The sequence below is a fragment of the Heteronotia binoei genome, chromosome 10 (genome assembly GCF_032191835.1).
Source record: "Heteronotia binoei isolate CCM8104 ecotype False Entrance Well chromosome 10, APGP_CSIRO_Hbin_v1, whole genome shotgun sequence".
Taxonomy (NCBI): domain Eukaryota; kingdom Metazoa; phylum Chordata; class Lepidosauria; order Squamata; family Gekkonidae; genus Heteronotia; species Heteronotia binoei.
Window position 1 is genome coordinate 1,160,381 of NC_083232.1, and position 27,587 is coordinate 1,187,967.

The window sequence follows — 27,587 nt, forward strand, 5'->3', positions numbered from 1 at the left end:
GGTTTGATTCCCCCCTCCTCCACATGCACCCAGCTGGGTGACCTTGGGCCAGCCACAGTTCTCTCAGAGCTCTCTCAGCCCCACCTACCTCACTGGGTGTCTGCTGTGGGGAGAGGAGAGGAAGGGAAGACAATTGAGACTCCTTTGGGTAGTGAAGGGCGGGGTATAAAAACCTACTGTTCCTCTTTTTCTTCTCATGTTCAAGGCATATATATATATATATATCCGAGACAGGAAGAGCAAACAAAAGCATGGCTAATATGTTGCCCCCTCCCCAAAATAAAATCTGCTCTCCCTACAAGCACCTACAACGCTTTCTCAGTGACCTCCCTCAACCCAAGCCTACCTCACTGGGTGGTTGTGAGAATTAAAGGGGGAGGCAGAAATCTACACGCTGCCCTGAGCTTTGTGCATGGAATGGGATGGAAACGGACTGCAAGACAGAAGAAAAGGGTGTGATGCACCTTCTAAGGCTGACAAGAACTGAGAGAGGCGTTTCCTCTGGAGCCACATTGAAAGATTTCAGGCTGAGTCAATTCAGAGCGAGGGCTTCTCTGGAGCCAGCAGACCTACCAGGGACTCCTCGCCAGGGTGGGGCAGCCTCTCCCCCTCAGACTCAGGGGTGCAGAATGATTCACTGCCCGACTCAGCCTGGGGGGAGGAGGAGGAAGAGGAGGGTGCTTCCTTTGGGGCCGAGGGGTGCACCTGCCGCCTGTGGCTGGCCAAACTGCGCATGCGCAGGAAACTCTCCCCGCACTCTGTGCAGATGAGGTGGGCAGGGGTGTCATGGACCCGCTGGTGGGAGAGCAGCGCCTTCCGCAGCCGGAAGCTCTCGGCGCAGTGGGTGCAGGAGAAGGGCTTCTCGCCCGTGTGGAGGCGCACGTGGAGTTTGAGGGTGATCCTGTCCTTGAAGCTGCGGGGGCACTCCGGGCAGTGGTAGGGCCGCTCCCCCGTGTGGATGCGCTCGTGGCTCAAGAGGTGGTGCTTCTGGGTGAAGCGCTTCCCGCACACAGTGCAGGAGAAGGGCTTCTCGCCGGTGTGCACGCGCTGGTGGATCACGAGGTGGTGCTTGTGGCTGAAGATCTTGCTGCAGCTCTGGCAGGCAAAGGGCTTGGCGCCGGTGTGCACAATCTGGTGCATCAGGACGCCCGTGCGGTCCTTGAAGGTCTTGCCACACGTGGCGCAAGGGAAGGGGCGGTCCCCTGAGTGGCTCCGCCGGTGGGTCTGCAGGTGGTGCTTCTGGGTGAAGCTCTTGCCACAGTCCGGGCACGGGAAGGGGCGCTCGCCAGTGTGCACCCGCTGGTGTGTCATCAGGTGGTGCTTGTGGTTGAAGAGCTTGCCACAGTCGGCGCACGCCAAGGGCGGCTGGCCAGCGTGAGCCTTCCGCTGGTGCGTCAGGAGCAGCTTCTGCAGGCGGAAAGTGCAGCCGCAGGTGGCACAGATGAAGGGGTGCTCTCCCCCGTGCACCTGCAGGTGGCTGGCCAAGTGCTGCCGCTGAGTGAAGCGCCGCCCGCACTCGGCACAGGCAAAGGGCCGCTCCCCTGTGTGGATCCGCCAGTGAGTCTGGAGGGCAGCTTTGCTCTGGAAGCGCTTCCCGCACTCGGGGCAGGTGAGGGGGCACTGGCCCATGGGAGCCTCCCCACTGGGTCTGCGGGCCACCAGCTCTTCCCACCCCACACCCCCCCACAAGGACGGCCAAGGTTGGTTTTCTCCCGCTGCCTTCCAGCCAAGAGGAGCCGTCTCTTCGGCCTTGACCAGCAACACCACGTTGAGGTCTTCCTCCTCCTCCTCCTCTTCCTCCTTAACTCGGAGATCTCCAATATCACAACCTGCTCAGAATGCAGAGGAGAACTTGGTGACCAGGGGCTCTCAGCAAACAGACATCTTGCGCCTTTTTTAACCCGGCCTTCCTCTGGGCACCCCACAGCTTCCCAGAGGACCCCTCCCCAGGAGGACAGAGGAATGCAAGAGCTCCCTTGCAGGATCAGGCCGAGGGGGGCCCCTGGAGCTCAGCCCCCCCCCGCCCTCGGAAGCTCTCCTGCTTCCATCTTCCCTGCCTGTTTGACTTGAGTGGCTGAGACTCCAAGGGAGGCTCCCCAAAACAGCTGCTCTCCGTGGATTTTCCTGGTCCTTTTCAAAAACGATCTGAATTTGTGGATTTTATGATACACACGAGCTGCATGTTATTTGTGGAAAAATTAGTGGAGTTTACTCTTTTCAAACTAGTGAGTTCCCTGAGATGATGCAGAACTTCCGTCTTCGGAGAGCCAAAACCCCTGCCATCTAGTTCTCTTCCCTGCCCAGGTTAGCTCCATCCGGTCAGATCTGGGAAGCTAAGCTGGGTCAACCCTGCCTAGAATTTGGATGGGAAATCTATGGCTGCCAGCGGCGAACCACCCCTGAACATCTCTTACCTTGGAAACCCTGTGGAGCCGCTGCTTCCCAGCACTCTCCACCACCAAATCAGTCCATTGCCTTGGCTCTCCTGATCTCAGAAGCTGAGCAGGATCAGCCCTAGTGAGGACTTGGCTGGGAGACCACCAAGGAAACGCATGGTTGCTACGCAGAGGCAAGAAGCAGCCGTCCCCACCCTGAATGACTTGGTGCTTTGAAAACCCTACGGGGTCGCCGTAAGTCAGCTGTGACTTGATGGCTCTTCCTACCACCAGTTCCCTTTCCCAGGGGAGCTTTGTGGGGCCAGCTGGAGATGGGAGGCTGGCCTAGGTGGACATCGGCCCAATCAGGCAGCCCAATAGCCGAAGAGCAAAGGACAGGGGAACCCCAAACCCCGGGCTGGGGGAGGCCTGCAGTTGTCCACAGCATGTTCTGCCCAGCTTGGCCTCTGTGCGACCAGATGGAGTGGCGGGGCCTTTCTCCCACTGGCCCCCAAGCCAAGCAAAGAGGACCCTTTACCCAGAGAGGCAAGCAGCTCAGAGTTCTCCTGCATGACGTCCTGGTGAAGGGCTCGCTGCCATTCCTCCAGCACTTCCCACTCTTCCGGGGAGAAGGAGACCGTGATGTCATCCAGCGTCACCAGGGCCTAAAAAAGGAAAGCCAGAGTGACTGGCCAGGCCTCCTGGAACCTCCCACCCAACACCAGTTGCCAGGATGCCCCAAGGCAGCCGGCGGATCCAGCCCTTTGCCCACCACCAAGTTCCAGTAACAGAAGAGGGCCTGCAAAAAGCCTGGTTTAAAAATAAAATCAAATTAGATCACTAGAAACAGGAAGACTCAGGGGCTGTGGCTCAGTGGTAGAGCATCTGCTTGGTAAGCAGAAGGGTTCCAGGTTCAATCCCTGATATCTCCAACTAAAAAGGGTCCAGGCAAGTAGGTGTGAAAAACCTCAGCTTGAGACCCTGGAGAGCCATGAATGGGGCTGTGGCTCAGTGGTAGAGCATTCGCTTGGTAAGCAGAAGGTCCCAGGTTCAATCCCCAGCATCTCCAACTGAAAAGGGTCCAGGCCAATAGGTATGAAAAACCTCAGCTTAAGACCCTGGAGAGCCATGAATGAGGCTATGGCTCAGTGGTAGAGCATCTGCTTGGTAATAATAATAATAATAAACTTTTATTTGTATCCCGCCCTCCCCGCCGAAGCAGGCTCAGGGCGGCTAACAAGACATGGTATCCCATGATTTACATAAAACAATTTTAAAATACAGTTGATACATACATTTAAAAACGGTTACATAAAAGTTAAAACTACAATAAATTAAGGTGCTATGTTCAGTGGATATATTTTGATGGCTAGGTATCGTTTTCAGGGCTCCTTATATGCTTGCATAAAGAGGGTGGTTTTGCAAGCCCTGCAGAACTGACTAAAGTCAGCAGGAGGTCCCAGGTTCTATCCCTGATATCTCCAACTCAAAAGGGGTCCAGGCAAGTAGGCGTGAAAAACCTCAGCTTGAGACCCTGGAGAGCCATGAATGGGGCTGTGGCTCAGTGGTAGAGCATCTGCTTGGTAAGCAGGAGGTCCCAGGTTCAATCCCCAGCATCTCCAACCAAAAAGGGTCCAGGCAAATGGGTGTGAAAAACCTCAGCTTGAGACCCTGGAGAGCCGCTGCCAGTCTGAGGAGACAAGACTGACTTTGATGGACCAAAGAGGGTCTGATTCAGTAGAAGGCAGCTTCATATGTTCATATGTAAGACTCTTCCCCGTTGCTCCAGCCAACAGAAGCAGGGCCAAAGAGAGGCCTTTTGCAGACCAAGTCCTATGAGGAAAGGTTAAAGGAGCTGGGCATGTTTAGCCTGGAGAGGAGGCAGCTGAGAGGCAATAGGATCACCATCTTCAAGTACTTGAAGGGATGTCCTATAGAGGATGGTGTGGAATTGTTTTCTGTGGTCCCAGAAGGTTGCTCTAGAACCAATGGGTTGAAATTAAATCAAAAGAGTTTCCAGCTTAACATTAGGAAGAACTTCCTGACCGTTAGAGCGGTTCCTCAGTGGAACAGGCTTCCTCGGGAGGTGGTGGGCTCTCCTTCCTTGGAGACTTTTAAGCAGAGGCTAGTTGGCCACCTGACAGTGATGAAGATCCTGTGGATTTAGGGGGAGGTGTTTGTGAGTTTCCTGCATTGGGCAGGGGGTTGGACTAGATGGACTAGATGACCCTGAAGGTCCCTTCCAGCTCTAGGATTCTAAGATCCTGTGGATTTAGGGGGAGGTGTTTGTGAGTTTCCTGCATTGTGCAGGGGGTTGGACTAGATGACCCTAGAGGTCCCTTCCAACTCTAGGATTTCACACAGCACTCCTGACAGAGACTCAGGGGAGGGTTTTGGAGAGCACTGAGAGCTGGCATCCAGATTTCTCAGGATTTCAAGGGGCAGGAAGAGTCTGGAGGGAGACGGGTCTGCTTTCTGAGTCACTCCAAGGGTGCAACCAAGCAGAAATTTGGTTGCGGATAGGGAGGCACCCTTCTCTGTGGTTTCTGCCCCCCTCTCGTGACTATGCACCACTCTTGACTGAAGGTTTATTTTTTGGATTGTAAAGTTAAATGTCCAATGAGATGTTCTGATGGAGCCCCCCCCCCCCCGCAGCCCTGCTGTGCAAGGAAGGGGGGTTAGAAGTTGAAAGCATAAATGAATAAATAGGGCCCCCCCCCCACTCCAGGCAGGCGGGCGCGAGGGGGGGGCCATTCAGAGCATCAGTCGCTCTGGTGGGCTCTGGCTGGCAGCAGCCCCTTTCTTAAGGGGAGATGAGAGCGGGGGGGGGGCTTCCGTCTGCCAAGCAGAGGCTCCTCCGCCACTGAGCCCTGCCCCCTCCCTCTGTCCAGCCCCCCCCCACTGTCGTCGCCCCCCCCCCCGCACCCGGGCCTGCAGGGAGGGGGGCTGCAATCCCTCTGCTGCTGCAAGAAGCCCCCCCCGCCCCGGGCCCTGCTCTGGGGGGGGGCGGGGGGAGTCCCGGGCCGGGGGAGCTTTGGGCTGCCCCCCCGTGGGGCCTGCGGCTGCCTTACCCGGGGGGCGGCGGCGAGGAGCATGGCCATGGCGGCGGCTGACCCGGATCCGCTCGGCAGCTCGGGCGGCGGCGGTCCGAGCAGCTGCAGCCCGGTGGAGAGGAGAGGAGAGCCCCGCCCGCCCGGCCGGGCCTGGAGAGGAGGGGAGGGGAGGGGGGAGGGGGGCGGCGCCAGATGCCCAGAAGGCCGGAGGGACCCCGCGACACGTGCGATGCAGAACAGCGAGGTTTTCATATCTCGTCTTAGCATGCTTTTGAATGACGGTGATGACTCATTTTATAAATGTTTGACTTATAATATGTATCTACCTATAATATGTATCGTTTTAATGGCTGGAGTGCCTGTGTTGTGAGCCGCCCTGAGCCTGCTTCGGCGAGAAGGGCGGGATACACATTAAATGTTACTTTAAAATTGCAAGGTTGTATATAAGAGGGTGGATAGAGAGACGTTACTGTTCTCTTCACTCTTATGTGTGTTGATGATGTCATGGTTTGTTGTGGTCTCTACAGACTGCATGTAATGTTTGTCGCCTGTGATTTGTTTTTTTTTATTCAATAATTAATGCAATTATAAAACCGCAAATTAAATATTACTCTTATTATTATGTCATAGACATAGAGCAAAGTAATCTAGCAGGGCACGTGGTTTTGTCCCTCTGACCTTCTGGCTGTGCTTCATGGTTTCCTCTGAGCCTAGAGTGACTCCTCTCCTTGTTGAATCCCGGGGGGGGCGGGGGCAGGGGATCCCCGGGTTGGAGGCCCTCCCTCCCTCCCCTCCCCCCGCTTCTGGGTCACCAGAAAGCACCGGGAATGTCTGCTGCCCACGCCACGATCCCCTAGGCCAGGGAGACCGATTCCTACGGCATAATGGAGAATTGATCCGCAGGTATCTGGGGCTCTGGAGGGGCTGTGTTTTGAGGTAGAGGCACCAAAGTTTCAGCATAGCATCCAGTGCCTCTCCCCAAAATACCCTCCAGGTTTCAAAAGGATTGGACCAGGGGGTCCAATTCTATGAGGCCCCAAAGAAGGTGACCCTATCCATTGTTCCCAATGGAGGGAAAGCGTTTGAAAGGTGATGGCCAGAACTCTCTTTGGAGTTCAATTAATGTTTGTCACACCCTTGCTCCTGGCTCCACCCCCAAAGTATCCAGATATTTCTTGAACTGGACTTGGCAACCCTACTCTCTGGCTCCTTGGGTGCCGCCTTGCCCTCTGAGCGCGTGCAGAGGGCCGGGAAGGGAGCGCGGGGGGGTCAACCCCATCACCAGGAGCCCGCGAGCTTCAGGGCAGGAGGGGGACTTGAACCCAGGGCCCCGCCCCGCCTGGTGGACAGTGCAAGCCCGCGGGGGGAGGGCTCAAGGCCCCCCCCCCCCCTCTTCAGAGCCTCCCATTCTGGGAGCGCGAGGATATTGCCCCCTCCGCCCTGAGAGCCTGGGCGATGTAGTGGCTGGTTGGGGGGCATTAGCTTCGGTTCAAACCCAGGTTCGAATTCTGGATGCGCAGGAAAGCCTCTACCCGGATGAAGCCTTTTTGGCCTTCAAGCTGCTGACTCAACCTTTGTCCTGCTGCTTCCGACCCCCAGGGGTCTGTCAAGTTGCTCTGTCTTGGGCGGGGCTGGCAGCAGTTATGGGTTGAAATTAGGGAAGATACAGTCAGAGTAGGCCAGCAGGGAAATGGGCTTCCCTAGGGAGGTGGTGAGCTCCCCCCTACCCCCCCCCCCACACACACACTGGCAGTCTTCAAGCAGCAGCTGGACCCAGTTAGGCAATTGCCTAGTGCACCCGCCTTCTGGGGGGCACCAAATTGGGTGCCCCCTATGTGACTTGGCAATGGTATCAATGCAGAGGGGGCGCCAGCAGTCCGCCTTGCCTAGGATGGCATAGTCTAGGGCCAGCTGTGGCTGGACCAGCACTTCTCAGGGGAGCTGTAGGTTGATCCTGCATTGAGCAGGAGGCTGGACTATATGGCCTTTGTGGACCCCTCTGACACTTGGGTTCTATGTGCTTCCCCCTTTTTATTTTGTAACCTCTGGTCTGATGAAAAACACAATTCATAGATGGGACATTCTACCCTTCACAACTTATCACTGCAATGTGAATATTTTCCATTCAGTCGGCTTCAAGTTTTTAAACATTTGACATTGCCAGGGACGTGACGCCTAACTGAAAATGTGTGTACAGCAGTGACAAGCTGCGACGGCAACTTTGTCCCATTTGTGAATTCCGTTTTATAAACAACTGTCACAATTGAAGAATCAATATGAAGACGCTGTTATAGCTATGATGAGCCATTTCCGAGACAAACACACTGCAGAGGATGTTAGCAGCTCTTGGGGAAGAGAGTCGGGAAGACAGACTTCCAGCAGTTCGTTGGGCTCTTGGATCCTTGTTGCAAACAAAGAAGTCGTGTGATGAGATTCATTCAACTTCTGGAGATAACTGAATGCATCAAACTATTTTGAAAGGACTGGCTGGGACAAACTTTATGGAATGGACTGTGTTTGTGAGTTTTGGATATGGAATGATTTGTGATCTATTTGTATGGGGTATGAGTAAAGTATGGTAGTACACTGAACAATTAAATACACCTTGATGGTTTGTTATAGTCTTCAGAATTGTTTGCCCAGGGTATTATTGCAGCTTGTAGTTTTCACAATAATGTTGTCATCATGGACCTGACTTTAAGGGTGTAGGTCCTTGAACAGAGTATGTGGGACAATTGGCTTTTAGGTTTCAAATATGCAGGCAAGAACAGGCTTCTGAAGAAGTGAGCCGGGACTCCCGAAGAAACCTCCCCCCCTGCTGCAAACTTTGGGAGTCTTTAAGGTGCTCCAGGAATCTGGGTTTTTTATGCTCCTTGTTCTTTCGGCAGAGTTCTCATTGTCCCAACTATCAGACAGATAAGTCTATGAATAAATGGATTTACGCCTAGACTAAATCTCAGAATGACCAGAACAAGCAGACCGTTGGTTCTTTAGGTGTCTTACATCACACTTTCAAAGAAAACCAGTCACCTGGTTCAATAAAACAACGTCTGAGATGAGGGGCACCTTTAAGGCCAGCACAGTTTAACTCTTAACTATAAGCTTTGGTGTGCAGCAGATGAAAACTTATATCCAGAATAAAACATTAGTCTTCAAGGTGCCCCATTGGACTCAAACTTGGTTCTGTTGCTTCAGATCAACAAGCTGACCCAGGATGGAAGGCTGAGTCAACCTTCAGCCGGCTACCTGAACCCAGCTTCCACCGGGATCAAACTCAAGTCGTGAGCAGAGAGCTTGGACTGCAGTACAGCAGCTTACCACTCTGCACCACGGGGCTGCTCTATATAAGGTAGCCGCACCCAAAACACCCACACCCAAAACACTCTAGAATCTCTCAAATTGGGGTTGCTTTTCTGAAAATGCTGTGGTAACCATCAAAGAATGTGTATTTTATCTTTTAAATTTAAGGCAGCTAAGGTAAGGAATGACATGTATACTTTTAAATTTTCATTTCATTCACACTCTTGTGATTCCTTTTTATTTAATTGGGTCAAGATTGATCAGACTGATTTAAAAATAAACAAAAGATAAACATAAGTGATTTTTGCCTGGGGCACAAAGTTTTCACTTGGAACCTGTACACAACACCTGACTTCGCTTCAGAAAGTTGATAACCTGTAGATATCAGGTATTGGAAAGAATAATTACCTCAACATAGCAATGCATTGCCTTGCAACAGCAAAGTAAGAGTAAATGCTTTCCTCCATGAATGGAACAGAACACCAGAACGACATGCCGTTGAGTTGGTCCTATCTAAAAGTATTACAGAAGACTTTGTTCTTGGTTTCTGTGACTTTACTTCTGGACCAACACAGCTGTAAACAACATCTCTAAGAACATACGCAGAGTCCTGCTGGATCACACCAGTAAAGGTCCATCTAGTCCAGCCTCCTCTCTCAGACACTGCCCAGCGGTTCCTCTGGAGGGCCAACAACAGGGCAGAGAGGCCGAGGCCTTCCCCTGAGAAGAACATAAGAAGAGCCCTGCTGAGTCAGACCAGAGAGGGTCCATCTAGTCCAGCCTCCTGTCTCACACAAGGGCCAACCAGTTCCTCTGGAGGGCCAACAACAGGGCAGAGAGGCCGAGGCCTTCCCCTGAGAAGAACCTCAGAACAGCCCTGCCGGGTCAGACCAGGGAGGGTCCATCTAGTCCAGCCTCCTGTCTCACACAGTGGCCAGCCAGTTCCTCTGGAGGGCCAACAATAGGGCAGAGAGGCTGAGGCCTTCCCCTGAGAAGAACACCAGAAGAGCCCTGCTGGGTCAGACCAGGGAGGGTCCATCTAGTCCAGCCTCCTGTCTCACACAGTGGCCAGCCAGTTCCTCTGGAGGGCCAACAATAGGGCAGAGAGGCCAAGGCCTTCCCCTGAGAAGAACATCAGAAGAGCCCTGCTGGATCACACCAGTAAAGGTCCCTCTAGTCCAGCCTCCTGTCTCCCACAGGGCCAACAACGGGGCACAGAGGCTGAGGCCTTTCTGGCACTGGTGTTCAGAGGGAGACTGCCCCTGAGCCGGAGGCTCCCTTCAGTCCTCACAGCTAGTGGCCACTGATAGACCCACCCTCCATGAATATGTCTAGAAAGACTCGGTTTGGTGTAATGGCTAAGGGCACAGACTCTCATCTGGGAGAACCGGGCTTGATTCCCCGCTCCTCCACCTGCACCTGCTGACGTGACCTTGAGTCAGTCACACATTCTCGCAGAGCTCTTCCTTTCGTGAGCAACTTCTGTCAGAGCTCTCTCAGCTTCACCTGTCTCTCAGGGTGTCTGTTGTGGGAAGGGAAAGGAGATTCCTTTGGGTAGTGAAGGACAGGCGATTCCTTTGGGTAGTGAAGGACAGGCGATTCCTCTTCTAATCTTCCTTTAGAGCTGTCTAGGCCTGCGGCCATCACTCCACCCCCTGGCAGCGAATTCCACGTTTGAATCCCTCTCTGTGTCATGCAGTATTTCTTCTTGTCCTTCCTGAATCTACTGCCCCTCAGCTTTGCTGGATGCCCTCACTACCGTCAATCCCCTCCGCCCCGTGCATAATGTTATAAACCTCTGTCACATCTCCCTTAGTGGTCTCTTTTCTAAACCGAAAAGCCCCAGCCTCTTCAGCCTTTCCTCCAACCCCTGATCATCCAGGTTGCCCTCCTCTCTCCTTTTCCCAGCTCTGCCATGTCCTTTTGGAGACCAGAACCGGTTCGAATTTGAAGGGGAGGGGCAGGGGAGAGTCTCTTGTGCCAGTTCCAAAGTGAGAACGGTGAGTTGGGACCGTTGGGGGAGCCAAAAGGGCGAAGAGCCTTCCTGTCAACCTTTCCAGGCAAGAAAGGTGAGTCTCACACGGCCGCAGAACTGGGCTCTCCCTCCTTTCTGTCGGTGCCTCTGACTCCTCTGGTTTTCCAGCTCCCGAAAGTCCCCCTCTTTCCCTATCGCCTCTCGCCTGACGCCACCATCTTGAGCAGCAGGCAGGGGCAGCAGCTCCGCTCCTCACCTGTGGCTCCTCTGGTGCAAGGTGAGGTACTTCTGCTGGGTGAAACTCCTGCCGCAGTCCGGACACACCATGGGGGCCTTTGCACCCAGCAGGGTTGATGTGGCACCGGGGTGTGGCTTCCTGCTGACCGATTCTGCTCCTCCTTGGGAGGGGCCCCCTCCACCGGGAAGGGGATCTCCCCCGGGCAGCAGCTGCTCCTCCTCCTCGTGGGTCTTCTGGTGGGCCAGCATGATCTTCCTGTCTTTGAAGCGCTTCCCACAGGCAGGGCAGGGGTGGGGCTTCTCTTGCAGAGCGAGGCCCTCGGAGGGCAGCTTCTCCCCACGGTGGACCCGCAGGTGGCTGTTGAGGTGCTGCTTCTGCCGGCAGTTCTTGCCGCAGAAGGGGCAGTGGTAGGGCCGCTCCCCCGTGTGCATGCGGTTGTGGATGACCAGCGTCGCCCTGTCGCGGAAGGCCTTCCCGCACTCGGCGCAGGCGAAGGGCCGCTCCCCGGTGTGCAGGCGCAGGTGCTTGAGGAGGGGCTGCTTGTAGCCAAAGCACTTCCCGCAGGCCACGCACACAAAGGGCTTCTCGCCCAGGTGGACCCGCTGCTGGTGGAGCCGCATGTTGCGCTCCTGGGAGAAGCGTCTCTCGCACTGGGGGCAGGCAAAGGGCCTTTCCTGGACGTGGGAGTTCATGTGGGCTGCCAGGATCTGCTTGAGCCGGAAGCGGCTCCCGCACTCGGGGCAGGGGAAGGGCCGCTCAGCCGAGTGGGTCCCCTCGTGCTTCCGCAAGCTCTGCTTGGTGTCGAAGCTCTTCCCGCACTGGGGGCAGGCGTGGGGCTTCTGGGGTCCGCGGGGGAGCTGCAGGTGGTCCAGCAGCTGCAGTTCGGCCGCCAGGCTCTTCTTGCCGCTGGCCGGGGGGCTCTCGCCTGTGGGGGGAGGGGGCTTCTGGTGCAGGTGCCGCCTGAGGTGGCGCTTGAGGTCCCCCCGGGAGGCAAAGGCCTTGGCGCACAGGTGGCACTTGAAGGGGCGCTCCCCCGTGTGGGTCCGGATGTGGATGGTCATGGCCACGTTGCTGAGGAAACTCTTGCCGCACTCGGGGCACTTGGGGGGGTTCATCTTCAGCGACACCCGGGGGGGCAGAGGCCGGGCCTCCCTCTTGATAGGGGCATCTGTCCGCCGGGTCACCAGCTTCTCCGTTCCCGTCGGGTGCTTCTTCTTCCTCCCCCTCTTGTGTCCGACTGGGATCCGCAGGACAGTGCCTGCCCCCTTGCCGTCTTCCTCGTCCACCATTCGAATCTCATCTGCTGGGAAGAAAGGAAAAGAGATCCTCACAGTCACACTTTTAAGCAGGAGATCAAAGTTATCTGACGGGAGACCTCAACCTCAGGGATCTGGGTTCAAGTTCTCCCGTGGCCACGGAGCTACTGGCCTCGGCTCCTTGTCAGTCAACAGGGGCTACAGATGGCCCCACCACACAGGGCTCTTTGTGGAAATGAGGGATTAAGAAGCTGCAATAGCCTGGAAAGGGCTGATGGTAGAACTCGTTTGTTATGAGGGCCGGATCTGACACAAATGAGACCTGCCTGGGCCGCGTGTGTCAGAAACTGTAATGCAGGAAGCAGAGATACAAACTTGACAAAGGACACAGAGGTTCTTTCTTTTTTTAAAAAAAGGTGTTTTCTTTGTACCTCTCTGGTGGGATTTTGGGCTGCGATTAAGAGATTATGGCAAATATGGCAAAGCAAGCTCTCCCCCCCCCCTTCCTCCCCAAAGGGAGGACCCTCAGCCAATGGAGAAAATAGAGCAGGGGTGTCAAACATGCAGGGCCAAATCAGACCCCTGGAGGGCTCCTATCAGGCCCCCAGCAACTGGCTGTCATCTGCTTCCTTCATATATCTTGCTTCCTTCTGCATAACAGCTTGCTTTGCAAGGCTTGCTCAACTGCACAGGAGCTACAGAGCAAAACCTCTATTTTCTCCATTGGCTGAGGCTCCTCCCTTGGGGGAGGAAGAGCTTGCTTTGCCAGGCTCTCTCAATTGCATGGCAGAGCAACTGAGCCAAGCCTCTCTTCCTTCTATTGGCTGAGGCTCCTTCCCCCAAGTTGCTGGGGAAGGAAGGAAAGAGCCAGAGCTTCCTTTGCCCAGTTCCTTGGATCTTGTGGGAGAAATACAAAGAAAGCATCTTTAAAACCAATGAGTGCTAACATTATAAGCATGTTTTTAAGTTCTTTTTTTAAAAAATTGTGCTTGTGTTCTTTATAAAATTTCTATCTCTGCTACCTAATCTTAAATAGGTACATACATGGCCTGGCCCAACAACGTCTCATTTTATGTCAGATCCGGCCCTCATAACAAATGAATTCGATACCCCTGAAATAGAGGCCTTGCTCTGTAGCTCCTGTGCGATTGAGCAAGCCTGGCAAAGCGAGCTGCGATGCAGAAGGAAGCAAGAGAGAGGGAGGAAGCAGATGACAGCCAGTTGCTGGGGGGCCTGATTTGACACCCTTGCACTACGGTGTTCTGATCAGCCTGTTTTCTTGACATCCTTCTCAGAAGATCTGTGAATGAACTGGAAAGACTCTATGCAGGATCCTTCTCGAGGGGCCAAACGACCTCTACTCCTCTGAGACAGCCTTCTCCTTTTTCAAAAATGGATCCCCTATTTTTAAAAAGTCACCCTACTTGCCTACGGGCTTATAAATAAATGTTAGGAACCAGGAGAGCATCTTTGGGAGGTCACCCACACAGTCCTGCATCCCCTTCTAGCCCTCCGCAGCTCCTCTCCGCGGGCATCTCAGGGAACAACCCGCCCCCCTCTTCTTTGCTCCCCTGACCCTCACGTCGTTCTTTCCCTGGTCAAGAAGTGGCAGGGCCTGGGACAAGGAGAAGCTGTGGACACGCCTCCGTCTCAGAGCTTTTGCTACACAGCAGCATTTCAAGGAAGGAAGCCAGGGCAACTGGAATGCTGAACACAATTTTGGATACTGCAGTGCTGGGGCAGGTGCAAATTTAAAAAAAAAAAGACCCCCAAACCCTCAAGGGGCCTTGATCTCACCAGACGATACTCCTGCTGCCCCCCCCCCTTCAGGCCAGCTTCCCTCCCTGTCCCAAGCTCCCCCCACACACAGGCATGACATTAACTGGGCCAAGAGCACTTGCTCAGCCTGGCCTGGCCTGCCCCACAGGGTGGTTGTGAAGACAGAAGGGAGGGTCCACGGAGGAAAGGCAAGCCTGGCTCCTCACCCAGCCAATGGCCTGCAGGCTCTCTCCACTCGGGGGGCTTCCAGCTCTCTCCAACGCACACCTCTTCCCCCAGCTCCATCTTGCAGATGACCTCTGGCTTGACGGAGGAATGGTCTGTGCAGAAGACAGGGGTGGAATCCCTTTTATTTCAGCAATTTAATCCCCCCACACACACACACTAACACCCACAAACACACAGAAGCAAAAACTCTTCTGGGTCCTTCTAGCGTCTAGTCAAGTTCCTGAATGCTCAGAGAATGGAGGAAAACGGCCCAGCCCTGCACGCATCTCCCTACAGCTTCTCTCACTATGGTTTCTTACGTAAATCTGAACGTGGAAGTTCAGTTGACAGTCTCTTGGGTAAAAATAAAAGGCGTAAGAAATAAGAGTGATATTTATTTATTTATTTTCAATTTATAGCCCGCCCTTTCCCAAATGGGCTCTGAGCGGGTAACAACAGATATTCTGGTGGGGGGTCTGCTATAGACCACCAAGCCAAGCAGAGGACTTAGAAGAGACACTCCTAGAACAGACTGCAAAGTCCTCAGAGAGAAGGGACACAGTAGTCATGGGAGATTTCAGTTACCCAGACATCTGTTGGAAGTCCAAATCTACTAAAAATGAAAGGTCAAATAAATTCCTGATTTGTCTTGCTGACAACTTCCTTTTCCAGAAAGTGGAGAGGGAAACAAGGGGATCTGCTCTCTTGGACTTGATCCTCACTAACAGGGAAGGACTGGCTGAGGAGGTGGAAGTAGTGGTGGGCACCCTGGGTTGTAGTGACCATGTCATTTTGGAATTTACAACCTTGGGGCTTCCCTTGGGGAAGGGAAAAACTGTACGTAGCCAGACATACCGGCTGGCCCTCAGGAAAGCAAATATTGACAAATGTAGGGTTATGCTGGGTAGAATTGAATGGCCAGAAGTATTTAAGGAGAAGGGAGTTCAAAAGGGGTAGGAGTTTCTTAAAAGGGAAATACTGAAAGCACAATCACAAAAGATTCCTATGAGAAAGAAAACTGGAAGAAGAAGCCTAAAGAAGCCAAGGTGGCTCCACAAATAGCTCTCTAAAGACTTGAGAAATAAAAAGACTCCTTTAGGAAATGGAAGGAGGTTGTATACCCAAGAGTGAATATAAACAAATCGCCAGTGCTTGTAGACAGAAAGTCAGGAAGACTAAAGCTCACTGAGTCTTCTGACATGCCCAGGGAAATGCTGTTTGCCACTTTGAGGGTCAGACAGCAACTTTTCTCCTGGCCAGTTTGGCCAGGGATCCTGGAGAGGGATCTTGGAGGGCTTGTTTGTTTTTTGCCATCTTCTGGGCTTGCAGCCGGTGGCACTGGCTGTGGGGGAGGAGGTCCCTGTGAATTTCCTGCACTTTGCAGGGGGTTGGACTAGATGACATAAGAACATAAGAGAAGCCATGTTAGATCAGGCCAATGGCCCATCCAGTCCAACATTCTGTGTCACACAGCGGCCAAATATACACACACACACACACACACACACACACACACTGTGGCTAATAGCCACTGATGGACCTGTGCTCCATATTTTTATCTAACCCCATCTTGAAGGTGGCCACGCTTGTGGCCGCCACCACCTCCTGTGGCAGTGAATTCCACATGTTAATCACCCTTTGGGTGAAGAAGTAACCTTGGAGATCCCTTCTAACTCTATGATTCCCAGGGGAGAGACGTTTGGGTGAGTAACCCCAATGGGAAATCCTCAGCTGTCTGGAAGAAACCCAGAACCCAAGGAGGGCTCTTGGCCCCCTTTCCCTGCAGTCTTTCAGACTTGCTCCTGACCTTCCACATCCCTCCTAGTGAGCACTGCCCTGCAGCATCTGCCCCCCTCCCGCAAGCTTGTCTTCCCACCCAGGAATCTGCCTCTCCACTGGGGCTCTTCCCTGCTGGGTGGTCCTTCATTTTTTGCAGTTCATGCTCTGAGGGTCTTCAGGATCACGAATAAAGGGCCTCAGAATATCGTGGCCAGGAAAGTTTTCTGTGTTGGAGCCACTGCACCTGGAATGCCGTGCAGGATTTTGGGTCCTGCAGCCCCAGGACAGGCGCTGCCCAAGCACTCGAGGGGCCCCGATCCTCCCCTTCCAGCAGCGCGAACCTCCTAGGGGAGGCACTCCGGTGGCCCTTACCCAAAGAAAGAACGGCCTGGTAGTTCTCCATCATGACCGCCTGGTAGAGCTCCCTCTGCCATTCCGCCAGCTCTGCCCACTCCTCGCAGGAGAAGTAGACGGCCACGTCCTCGAAGGTCACCTGCAGCAAGGAGGGAGGGGGGACAGGCTCTCAGCCCACTTCTGGTAAAAAGGTAGTCCCCTGTGCAAGCACCATGGGGTGACGTCACATCACAACGTCTTCTTGGCAGACTTTTTGTGAGGTGGTTTGCCGTTGCCTTCCCCAGTCAGCTACACTTGACCCCCCGCCAGCAAAACACCCCTCTGCCCTCCTGGCCACTTTCTGTGGCTCTAAGCGCCAACAACCCCTCCTTCTGCACAGCCAGCAAGGAAAACAGCGACACTGTCCCAAAGTCCCAGGAGCATGGGACTTGCTCTCCGCCTAGCCTACCTCACAGATTTTTAGCCTCCGGCTCACACCTTTTTGTCTTAGCTCAGGAAGGATGACCCCAGAGCACACTAATTTATGCAGGAGCTCACAACTGCAATGCCAGTAGAAGTTTTGCTCACAAGACTCTGCAGCTTAGTAGGAACATTGCTCACGGAGGGTGTTGTGAGGAAGAAATGCAGGCAAAGTCAGCTCCTTTGAGTCCCTCATGGGGAGAAGAGGGGGGTATAGTTGAGAGAACTAACAATGGCGAGGACCGGGGCCAGCCAGTTGCTGGGGTGGGAGGGAGTTACTTCCTCCATGAGGACACTGGCAGAAGTCCCCCCCCCCCCACAAGCTCCCAAGAGAAGCCCAGCAGGGCCAGATTAAACCCTGCGGAGGCCCCTCGGCAGTCGAAATCTGGGGTGGGGGGGCCCTGCAAATCATCTCAAGGTTGGAGCGCCCACCCCCCCCACCCACCCATGGCCCCTGCTGTGCAGCCGCCAGCCACCTTCTTCGAAGCCCCATGGACAAAGCCGCGGGGGAGAGGCAAACTTGATGCGCCAGGCAAGTGGGGCCAAGGGGCTCAGGTGCTGCCTGTGCCTGCAGGCTGGGGGGGCTGGGAGCGGGGGGGGGGCCTAGGCCTACTTGCCTAGCCCCCCCCCCCCGAGCCTACTTGCTCAGTCAGTCAGGCCTGAAGGCCAGCTGCTGCAACAGCTGCAAAGAGGACCCCCCCCTCCCCTCCCCTCCACACCCGGCGGCTCTTCCAGCGCCTGAGCCGCGTCACCTGGCCGGAGGAGCCACCTGGCCGTCTCGGAAGAGCCCCTCTGGCGGCGGCCTCTCCTGCAAACGCCCCCCCGCGCTGGAGAAGAGGCCGGCCGGGAAGGGGCGACGAGGAGACCCCCGCCCGCCAGTCCCCTCCCCTCCCCTCCCAGTCCCTCCTGGGCAGGCCGCCCGGCCCACGCCTTGCGCAGCTGCCCGAGGGCGCGGCGGGGCAGGAGGCAGCATCTGGTGGCGGGCAGTTCCGCGGCCCCCCGCCCCCGCGGCCCGGAGGCGCCCTCACCTGCGCCATGGCGGCGGCGTTGGCGGCACAAAGGCAGGGAGCAGGGAGGCGCGCGCTCCACGGGCGGCAGGGGCGGAGGCGGGGCTCTGCGGGAAGGCCGAGCTGCCCCCGCCCCGCTTCCAGCCCGGCCCTTCCGTCCGCTGCAGCCACGAGCGGGGAGGCCCCGCGGGAGATGCGCCAGGCGCGCCTCGATGGCCTGCAGCGGGGGGGTCCCGGGTCAAGCCCTGCCCGCGCGGCGCCGTCTCCACTTGGGGTTCCCCATTGAACAAAGCAGGAGGCCAGGGGCGCCTTTCACACCAACCCCTTTTTATGGAGAACGGCAGCATTCGTGCGCTCTTAAGCCCACTTCGTCAGACGAGGAATCCGGCACAGGGAGCAAAGCCCTACAGAGCTGAGCAGAGCCCTACAGAGCTGGCAGGCAGCGGCCCAGAGGGCAACATGGCGCAGATTTCAGAACCAACGACAGTGAAGTGAAATGATCTGGTAGGCAGGGGTTGAGAAGGTAAGATGCTACAATGGCAGAATACAAATGGAGCAGACCTTTGCTCTGAGTAGCAGGAGCATGCCAAAGCAACAAAACAGCAGGATGCAGGAAAATTAACAAACCGAGCAGACCTTTGATCTGAGTAACATGAGCATGCAAAAGCATGCTGTTTTGTTGCTTGCGCATGCTCATGCTACTCAGATCAAAGGTCTGCTCAGTTTGTTAATTGTACTATTCTGCCATTGTACCATTTTACCTTCTCAACCACCGCCTATCAGATCATTTTACTTCGCTGTCATTGGTTCTGAAATCTGTACCATGCTGCATTCTGGGCCACTGCCTACCAGCTCTGTAGGGCTCTGCTCAGCTCTGTAGGGCTTTGCTCCCTGTGCTGGATGCCTCGTCTGAGGAAGTGGGCTTAAGAGCACACGAAAGCTTACATTCTCAATAAAAATGCGTTAGTCTGAAAGGTGCCACTGGACTCCTCCTTTGTTCAACAGCTTCAGACCAACACGGCTGCCCGCTTGGATCTGTTCTGGATTGAGACTGGAACACATACATGGCTGGGGGTGCGGCCACCAGAGACTTTGCTGAGCTTAAGGCCACCTGGCCTCTGGGAGGGGGCCAAGCAGGAGTCGACAGGCCTCTGGGGTTTTCAAAAAGTTTTATTGGTTTCAGAAAAAGATCGAGAATAGGAAAATAAAAGGCACAATACATTCTGGTATCATTTTGCATAAGAATGCTTTCAAAAAAGCTTAATTCTACAATATTTTCTTTACATAAATTGTCCCCTATTGTTTTGTCTCAATTGTACATAACCCATTTTCAAATTTTATAGTATACACCTTTTGTTAAAATTATCTAGTAATTTTGACAATTCCAGTAAAGGTAAATTTTATAATATAAAATACAGGAAAAAATGAGTTCACACCAGAGAATCTTAAGAGTCTTGCTTGTCTAACCAGGCATAACATTTCATCCAATATTTTCTTGCTTCTTTAGATTTCCCAGCCAACAGCTGGGATAAAAAGCCCAGCTCTGCTGTTTCCAGAACTTTTCCCACCAAGTCCATTTTCGTGGGGATTTCCTGAGATTTCCATCTTTGCGCCAAAAGAATCCTAGCTGCTGTGTTAAAGTGCGCTAGCAAGTGTCTCATTTCTTTGGAATAGTCCTCAGGAAATATGTTCAATAAAAATAGTTCTGGTTTGAAATGGATCTGTGCCTTCATGATCTTCTGTAGCATTTCATGCACCATTTTCCAATAGTCTTTCACAATCTCACATGTCCACCACATATGGTAAAAGGAACCAATCTGTTTAGTACATTTCCAACACTTGTTGGACATATTGGTATAAATCTTACACAATTTCTGTGGAGTCAGGTACCATCTATAAAACATCTTACATAGATTTTCTTTGAAAGTTACTGACCTAGTTAATTTAACATTAAGCTTCCACAGTCTCTCCCAGTCTTCTAATGCAATGTTGTAACTAATTTTTTTTTTGCCCATTGGACCATACAATCCTTTACAACTTCATCTTGTGTCTTCCTTTGAAGTAGATATGCATATAATTTGGAGATTAACTTTTCTTGTGGACCCAAATTTTTTTTGTCAAATAAATATTGTTCTGTATTAAAACCTGTCACCTTGTCTTTGGCATATCTAGATTCAACTTGTGTTCTCAACCACCAATTCATTTTGATATCCATATTTTCCAGTTCTTTTTTGGTTTTCAATTGGTTGTCTTTTCCCAACAAATCGTCATACCTATAATTCTGATTTAATTTTAGATTTAGATGAGTAAATGCTTCTACTGGAGAAACCCATCTTGGAATTTTTTTGGTAAATTCTAGTCTTTAACCATGACCACATACGATACAAGGATTTTTGAAACCGATGATTCTTAAATAGGAGTGGCCTTCAAATCTTTGATACCACAAATATGCATGCCACCCCATAGTCAAATTATGTCCTTCTAATAACAGTTGTCTCTTGTCATTCAAAAGTATCCAGTCTCTTACCCATAAAAGTGAAGATGCTTTATAGTATAACTGCCAGTCCGGCAGGCCCATGCCTGCTCTTCATTTAGAATCCTGCAATGTCTTTAGTTTAATTCTAGGTTTTTGTTCAGTCTTGTTCAGTTCTTGAAAAAATCCACTATTTAAAAATACTGGAATAGTTTGAAACAGGAATAGTAATCTTGGTAAAATATTCATCTTTATTAGGACAATTCTTCCCATTAAAGATAAGTTCAAATCATGCCATTTTTCCAAATCTTTTTTAATTTCTTTGAGTAGTTTGTCATAGTTATCTGCTTTTAGGTCGCTGCATCTATTTGAAATAACAACACCTAAATATTTAATTCTTTTTTCATACAAAAATCCTGATTTTTGCTGGAAGGACTGAATTTGTTCCATCGTCATATTCTTTGTCAAAAATTTTGTTTTATGATAATTAATCTTTAATCCTGCATAATAGCCAAATTGTTTGATCTTATTTATAAGACAGTCAATTGAGTCCATCGGTTGTTCTAGTATAAAAACTAAATCATCAGCAAAGGCTCTGAGTTTATATTGTTCATCTTTTATCACAGCTCCCTTTATATTTGCATCTTCCCTTATTTGGTTATTCAACATCTCTAAAGATAAGATAAAAAGTAGAGGTGACAACGGACAGCCTTGTCGTGTACCTTTTTGAATATTAATAACATCTGTTAGTTCACCATTCACTGTCACCCCTGCGTTTTGGGAGGAATATATTGCTTCTACTGCTCTCAAAAAATTTTCACCACACTCCATGCCTTTCAATTGTTGTAACATAAAATACCGACGAACGTTATCAAAATACCAACAAACATTATCATTATCAGCATCTAAACAAATTAAAGCCAGTTGTTTCTCTGGATGACTCTCATAATATTCCAAAATATTACAAACTGTTCTGACATTGTCTTTCAAATATCTTTTAGGAAGAAATCCTGCTTGATCATGGTGTATTATAGATTGTAAAACGTTCTTCAAACGTTGTGCCAATATTGCAGCAAGAATTTTATAATCCACATTTAAAAGGGAAATTGGACAATAGTTTTTAATACCTTTCAAATCATTATTTTCTTTTGGAATCAAAGGTATTGTAGCTTCTTGCCATGAGGCTGGTATTTGACCTTCATTTTGAATCTTTTCAATAAGACGCTTAAATGGTAAGAGCAAAGACTCTTCATAAGCTTTATAGAATTCTGCAGGTGAGCCATCTGGCCCAGGAGTTTTGCTATTCTTTTGAGATGCCATAGCCTCTCCAAGTTCCCTTATTGTTATTGGCTCATTTAGAATTTTTTGCTGTTCCTCTGTGAATTTGTTGAGGTTATTTTGATTGATATATTCTTCTAGCTCCGTTTTCTGAAATTGCTTCTCTTCATATAATTTTTTATAAAACTGCTCCACAATTTGACATATTTCTTGCTTTTGATTTTTCTCTTTATTGCTTTCATCTTTCAATGTCGTAATTATTCTTTTGGCCTTCTCTTTTTTCAACCTATAAGCCAACCACCTTCCAGGCTTGTTGGCATCTTCAAAAATTTTTTGTCTAGCATACCAAGAGTTCAGAGTTGATGGGATTGGGGTGGGGTCATTTGCATGCAGATAAGCAGGGCAATGCGCCCTGAACCCAGGATGGAATAGTTTTTAAAAGGGAGGAGGCAGGAGGGGATGAAAAGGAAGGACTCTTTTGTGCCTGAGGTCTTGGAGAGCAGCCGCCAGGCTGAGCAGACAAGGCTCACCTGGATGGACCCCCCCCCAGTTTGATAGAGCAAAAGGCGGCTCCCTCTGCTCACAAATTGCACACGGATCAGCTTTCCCTCCCTACCTCGGGAGAGTCCCAACCAAGTGCAAGAGAAATGGGAACAGCAACATTGCTGGAGGTGACCCGAAAAAAGAAAATGAGGCTGCTGGGCAGAAGGCGAAAGAAGGCCCGGGCTTCCAAGGCAGCGTTTTCAGAGCTGCTATCAGCCCCACACCCAGGGCCAGCTAGGCGAGCGCCAATTAGGGCTCTTGGGAGCTGGAGGGGCTGGGGCTTTTCTAGAACAGAGACAACTAAGGAGGGTCTATAACATTCTTCCTGGAGTGGAGACAGTTGAGAAAGAGAACTTTTTCTCCCTCTCCCAACAGAATAGAACTCAGGGCAGCCAATGAAGCTGACGGGCAGGAGGTTCAGGACACACACAAAGAGACCACTGTTTCTCTCAATGCATTCTCCAAGCTTAGCCTGCAATGGGGCCAAGCCCCCAAGGACCAGGTGCCAACCCAGAGTCATCTGGTGGCAAGAGAGAAACGTCGGAGAAACGTCGACTGCAGGGTGACATGATAGAGGTTTACAAGATAATGCATGGGATGGAGAAAGTAGAGAAAGAAGTACTTTTCTCCCTTTCTCACAATACAAGAACTTGTGGGCATTCGATGAAATTGCTGAGCAGAAAGGTTAAAACGGATAAAAGGAAGTACTTCTTCACCCAAAGGGTGATTAACATGTGGAATTCACTGCCACAGGAGGTGGTAGCGGCCACAAGTATAGCCACCTTCAAGAAGGATTTAGATAAATATATGGAGCACAGGTCCATCAGTGGCTATTAGCCACAGTGTGTGTATATAAAAATTGTTGCCACTGTGTGACACAGAGTGTTGGACTTGATGGGCCGTTGGCCTGATCCAACATGGCTTCTCTTATGTTCTTATGTTCAAGCACAAGGAAATCATCTTTGGTGCCCAGATCCAGTCCACCGGAGCCCACTTTTACTGCTTCGAAGCACTGTTGGCAAAGGAGGAACGAGGGCAAATCCTGACAGCTCTTGGCCGCTCAGTAACATCTCGCTGAATTTGTTCTTCTCTCTGCACACGGCTGCTTAGGTCGGAAGTTGTCCTTTGGCTCTCTTGGCCAAACAAGGCATTACCTATTGTGGTGCTTCCATCCCTGCAATCAAAGGAATTCTTAAAGGATCACCTTTTCATAAATGATTTAGAGTTGGGAGTGAGCAGTGAAGTGGCCAGATTTGCGGATGACGCTAAATTGTTCAGGGTGGTGAAAACCAGAGAAGATTGTGAGGAACCAAAGGGATCTGTTGAGGCTGGGTGAGTGGACGTCATCGTGGCAGATGCGGTTCAATGTGGCCAAGTGCAAAGTAATGCACATTGGGGCCAAGAATCCCAGCTACAAATACAAGTTGATGGGGTGTGAACTGGCAGAGACTGACCAAGAGAGAGATCTTGGGGTCGTGGTAGATAATTCACTGAAAATGTCAAAACAGTGTCGTTTGCAATAAAAAAGGCCAACGCCATGCTGGGAATTATTAGGAAGGGAATTGAAAACAGATCAGCCAGTATCATAATGCCCCTGTATAAATCGATGGTGCGGTCTCATTTGGAGTACTGTGTGCAATTCTGGTCACTGCACCTCAAAAAGGATATTATAGCATTGGAGAAAGTTCAGAAAAGGGCAACTAGAATGATTAAAGGGCTGGAACACTTTCCCTATGAAGAAAGGTTGAAACGCTTAGGGCTCTTTAGCTTGAAGAAACGTCGACTGAGGGGTGACATGATAGAGGTTTACAAGATAATGCATGGGATGGAGAAAGTAGAGAAAGAAGTACTTTTCTCCCTTTCTCACAATACAAGAACTCGTGGGCATTCGATGAAATTGCTGAGCAGACAGGTTAAAATGGATAAAAGGAAGTACTTCTTCACCCAAAGGGTGATTAACATGTGGAATTCACTGCCACAGGAGGTGGTGGCGGCCACAAGCATGGCCACCTTCAAGAGGGGGTTAGATAAAAATATGGAGCAGAGGTCCATTAGTGGCTATTAGCCACAGTGAGAGCAGTCAGAATCTCCTTTACCTTTCCCCCCCCCCCACACACACACACAACAGACACCCTGTGAGGTGGGTGGGGCTGAGGGCTTTTTACAGCAGCTGCCCTTTCAAGGACAACTCTTGTGAGAGCTGCGGCTGACCCAAGGCCATTCCAGCAGCAGCAAGTGGAGGAGTGGGGAATTAAACCCGGTTCTCCCAGATAAGAGAGCTCTGGCTGACCCAAGACCATTCCAGCAGCTGCAAGTGGAGGAGTGGGGAATCAAACCCGGTTCTCCCAGATAAGAGAGCTCTGGCTGACCCAAGGCCATTCCAGCAGCTGCAAGTGGAGGAGTGGGGAATTAAACCCGGTTCTCCCAGATAAGAGAGCTCTGGCTGACCCAAGACCATTCCAGCAGCTGCAAGTGGAGGAGTGGGGAATCAAACCCCGTTCTCCCAGTTAAGAGAGCTCTGGCTGACCCAAGGCCATTCCAGGAGCTGCAAGTGGAGGAGTGGGGAATCCAACCCGGTTCTCCCAGATAAGAGGGCTCTGGCTGACCCAAGGCCATTCCAGCAGGTGCAAGTGGAGGAGTGGGGAATCAAACCCGGTTCTCCCAGATAAGAGAGCTCTGGCTGACCCAAGGCCATTCCAGCAGGTGCAAGTGGAGGAGTGGGGAATCAAACCCCGTTCTCCCAGATAAGAGAGCTCTGGCTGACCCAAGGCCATTCCAGCAGGTGCAAGTGGAGGAGTGAGGAATCAACCCCCGTTCTCCCAGATAAGAGTCCACACATTTAACCACTGAAGCAGCAGGACCAAGTTCAACCCCACTGGCACCTTTAAGACCAACAAAGGGTCGGTCTTGAAGGTGCCACTAGAGTCAAACTTCCCCATGTTGCCCTGGAGCAATCACTCCCAGCTGGATTGGCTTATCCACACAGGGAAATCCAGTTGCAAAGACCTGTTCCCACAACGTTCAGCAGCCGGTGGAAGCCCCTCCGGTCTGCACTGCCTGGCTCAGAGAGAGAGAGACGCACACACCAGCCTCTGCTCCCTCCGTTAGCTGCAGGCATCTAATTCCCACCCCCCTTTGTGCATGTTGCATCACAGCCACCAAGGGATTCTGCTGATACCAGCATGCATCTCTCTGCCCCAACTAAGCTTGCACTGGGGGGGCCTGCGCATGTCTGCCTGCATTCTGTGCTGGGCGCCACCCTTTCCCCCCTCTCGTCACTTCCTGAAGCCTCTCTAGAAATTAGCGCTCTCTCATTTTAACCCTTGCATACCTACGGCCCCTTGTCAAAGAGTAAGAACCTGCTCTCAGCACTTCTCCAGGACCTGGTGGGTTTAGGACTGCCAGTAGAACCATAGAGTTGGAAGGGACCTCCAGGGTCATCTAGTCCAACCCCCTGCACAATGCAGGAAACTCACAAACACTTCCCCCTAAATTCACAGGATCCTCAATGCTGTCAGATGGCCATCTAGCCTCTGTTAAAAAACCTCCAAGGAAGGAGAGCCCACCACCTCCCGAGGAGGAAGCCTGTTCCACTGAGGAACCGCTCTAACGGTCAGGAAGTTCATAGAATCCTAGAGTTGGAAGGGACCTTCAGGGTCATCTAGTCCAACCCCCTGCACAATGCAGGAAACTCACAAACACCTCTCCCTAAATTCACAGGATCTTCGTTGCTGTCAGATGGCCATCTAGCCTCTGTTGAAAATCCTCCAAGGAAGGAGAGCCCACCACCTCCCGAGGAGGCAGCCTGTTCCACTGAGGAACCGCTCTAATGGTCAGGAAGTTCTTCCTAATGTTGAGCCAGAAACTCTTTTGATTTAATTTCAACCCACTGGTTCTGGTCCTACCTTCAGGGGCCACAGAAAACAATTCCACACCATCCTCTACAGGACAGCCCTTCAAGTACCTGAAGATGGTGATCCTATCACCTCTCAGCTGCCTCCTCTCCAGGCTAAACATCGGCAGCTCCTTCAACCTTTCCTCATAGGACTTCCACCACTTCGTCTCCACCATCTTCGTCGCCCTCCTCTGGACCTATTCCAGCTTGTCTATATCCTTCTTAAAATGTGGTGCCCAAAATAACACAATACTCCAGGTGAGGTCTTACCAGAGCAGAGTAAAGCGATACCATCACATCACGTGATCTGGACACTATATTTCTGATGATAGAGCCCAAAATTGTATTTGCCTTTTTAGCCACCGCATCACACTGTTGACTCATGTTCAGCGTAAGACCCCTAGATCCTTTTCACACATACTACTGCTAAGACAAGTCTTCCCCATCCTATAACTATGCATGGGATTTTTCCTACCAAAATGCAGAACTTTACATTTATTCCTGTTAAAATTCATTTTATTGATTTTAGCCCAGTTTTCCAGCCTGTCAAGGTCATCCTGTATTCTGTTTCTGTCTTCTACTGTATTTGCAACCCCTCCCAATTTAGTATAATCGGCAAATTTAATAATCATTCCCTCTATTCCTTCATACAAATAATTTATAAAGATGTTGAACAAAACAGGTCTCAGAACAGATCTTTGAGGCACTCCACTTGTCACTCCTCTCCAAGAGGATGAGGAACCATTCACAAGTACTCTTTGAGTGCGATCTGTCAACCAGTTACACTCTTTGAGTGCGATCTGTCAACCATTAGCAACCTAATGGCAACAGGATCCAAACCACATTTTACCAACTTGTCAACAAGGACAGTGTGTGGAACCTTATCAAACACCTTACTGAAATCAAGATAAACGATGTCTACAGCTTTCCCCTGATCCAGCAAGGAAGTCACTTTCTCAAAAAAAGAGATCAGGTTAGTTTGACATGACTTGTTCTTGAGAAACCCATGCTGGCTTTTAACTGTCCATCAATCAAAAAAGCTTGACTGGCAGCTATGAGAGAAGGGCCTTCTTAGTGCCAGCCCCACAATTATGGAACAGCCTCCCCAGGGAGAAGCACCTGGCCTCCTCCCTTTCCACCTCTAGGAGGCAGCCGAGGACAAGTTTTATTTAGGACTGCCCTTGGCGTTGTGTTTTTTTTAAACGGTTTATGTATCTTTATATATTTTATTTATATTATAAGCTGCCATGAGCTCTGCAAGAAAGACAGATAGCTACTAAATGTTTTCAACAAACATGGGCTGCAAGCGTGGAAGGAGACAAAAGTAACATTTATTAAAATATATAGCACATCTTTTTAAAAACTCACCTTTCCAAAAAGACTGCAAATTTGACACCGAGGTATGTGAAAAACCACTGCGTGTAACATCATTTACACCCCTCGTGTTTACCCAGCAAATCACGTACGTCATTCAGTTAAAGAAGCCCAGCAGGCATCATTGATATTGGGCTGCACGGTTCTGAGAGCCAACCGTCCCCCTCTGGCCTCCAGCGTCTGTAACAAAGGGCCTCCTCTGCTTCCTCCTTGTAGGATGTCCAAGACTGACCAAAAGTGCC

At 51.3% G+C, this 27,587-nt stretch overlaps 2 protein-coding genes across 2 annotated transcripts; both read right to left on the reverse strand.

Annotated features, from left to right (window-relative positions):
• Positions 1-537: 537 nt before the first annotated feature.
• On the reverse strand, positions 538-1,685 carry LOC132578291 (gastrula zinc finger protein XlCGF52.1-like). Its single transcript, XM_060248230.1, has one exon. The coding sequence runs from the start codon at positions 1,627-1,629 to the stop codon at positions 538-540; it is 1,092 nt and encodes a 363-aa protein (XP_060104213.1). The 5' UTR covers positions 1,630-1,685.
• A 9,270-nt stretch (positions 1,686-10,955) lies between these two features.
• Positions 10,956-12,230, reverse strand: LOC132578294 (zinc finger protein 501-like). The gene has a single exon (XM_060248232.1). It carries the CDS (start codon positions 12,228-12,230, stop codon positions 10,956-10,958), a length of 1,275 nt encoding a protein of 424 aa, XP_060104215.1.
• Between the last annotated feature and the right edge of the window lie 15,357 nt (positions 12,231-27,587).

Coding starts and splice junctions, on each gene's coding strand:
- LOC132578291 (XM_060248230.1), bottom strand. CDS start 1,629: ATGGGCCAGTGCCCCCTCACCTGCCCCGAGTGCGGGAAGCGCTTCCAG.
- LOC132578294 (XM_060248232.1), bottom strand. CDS start 12,230: ATGGTGGACGAGGAAGACGGCAAGGGGGCAGGCACTGTCCTGCGGATC.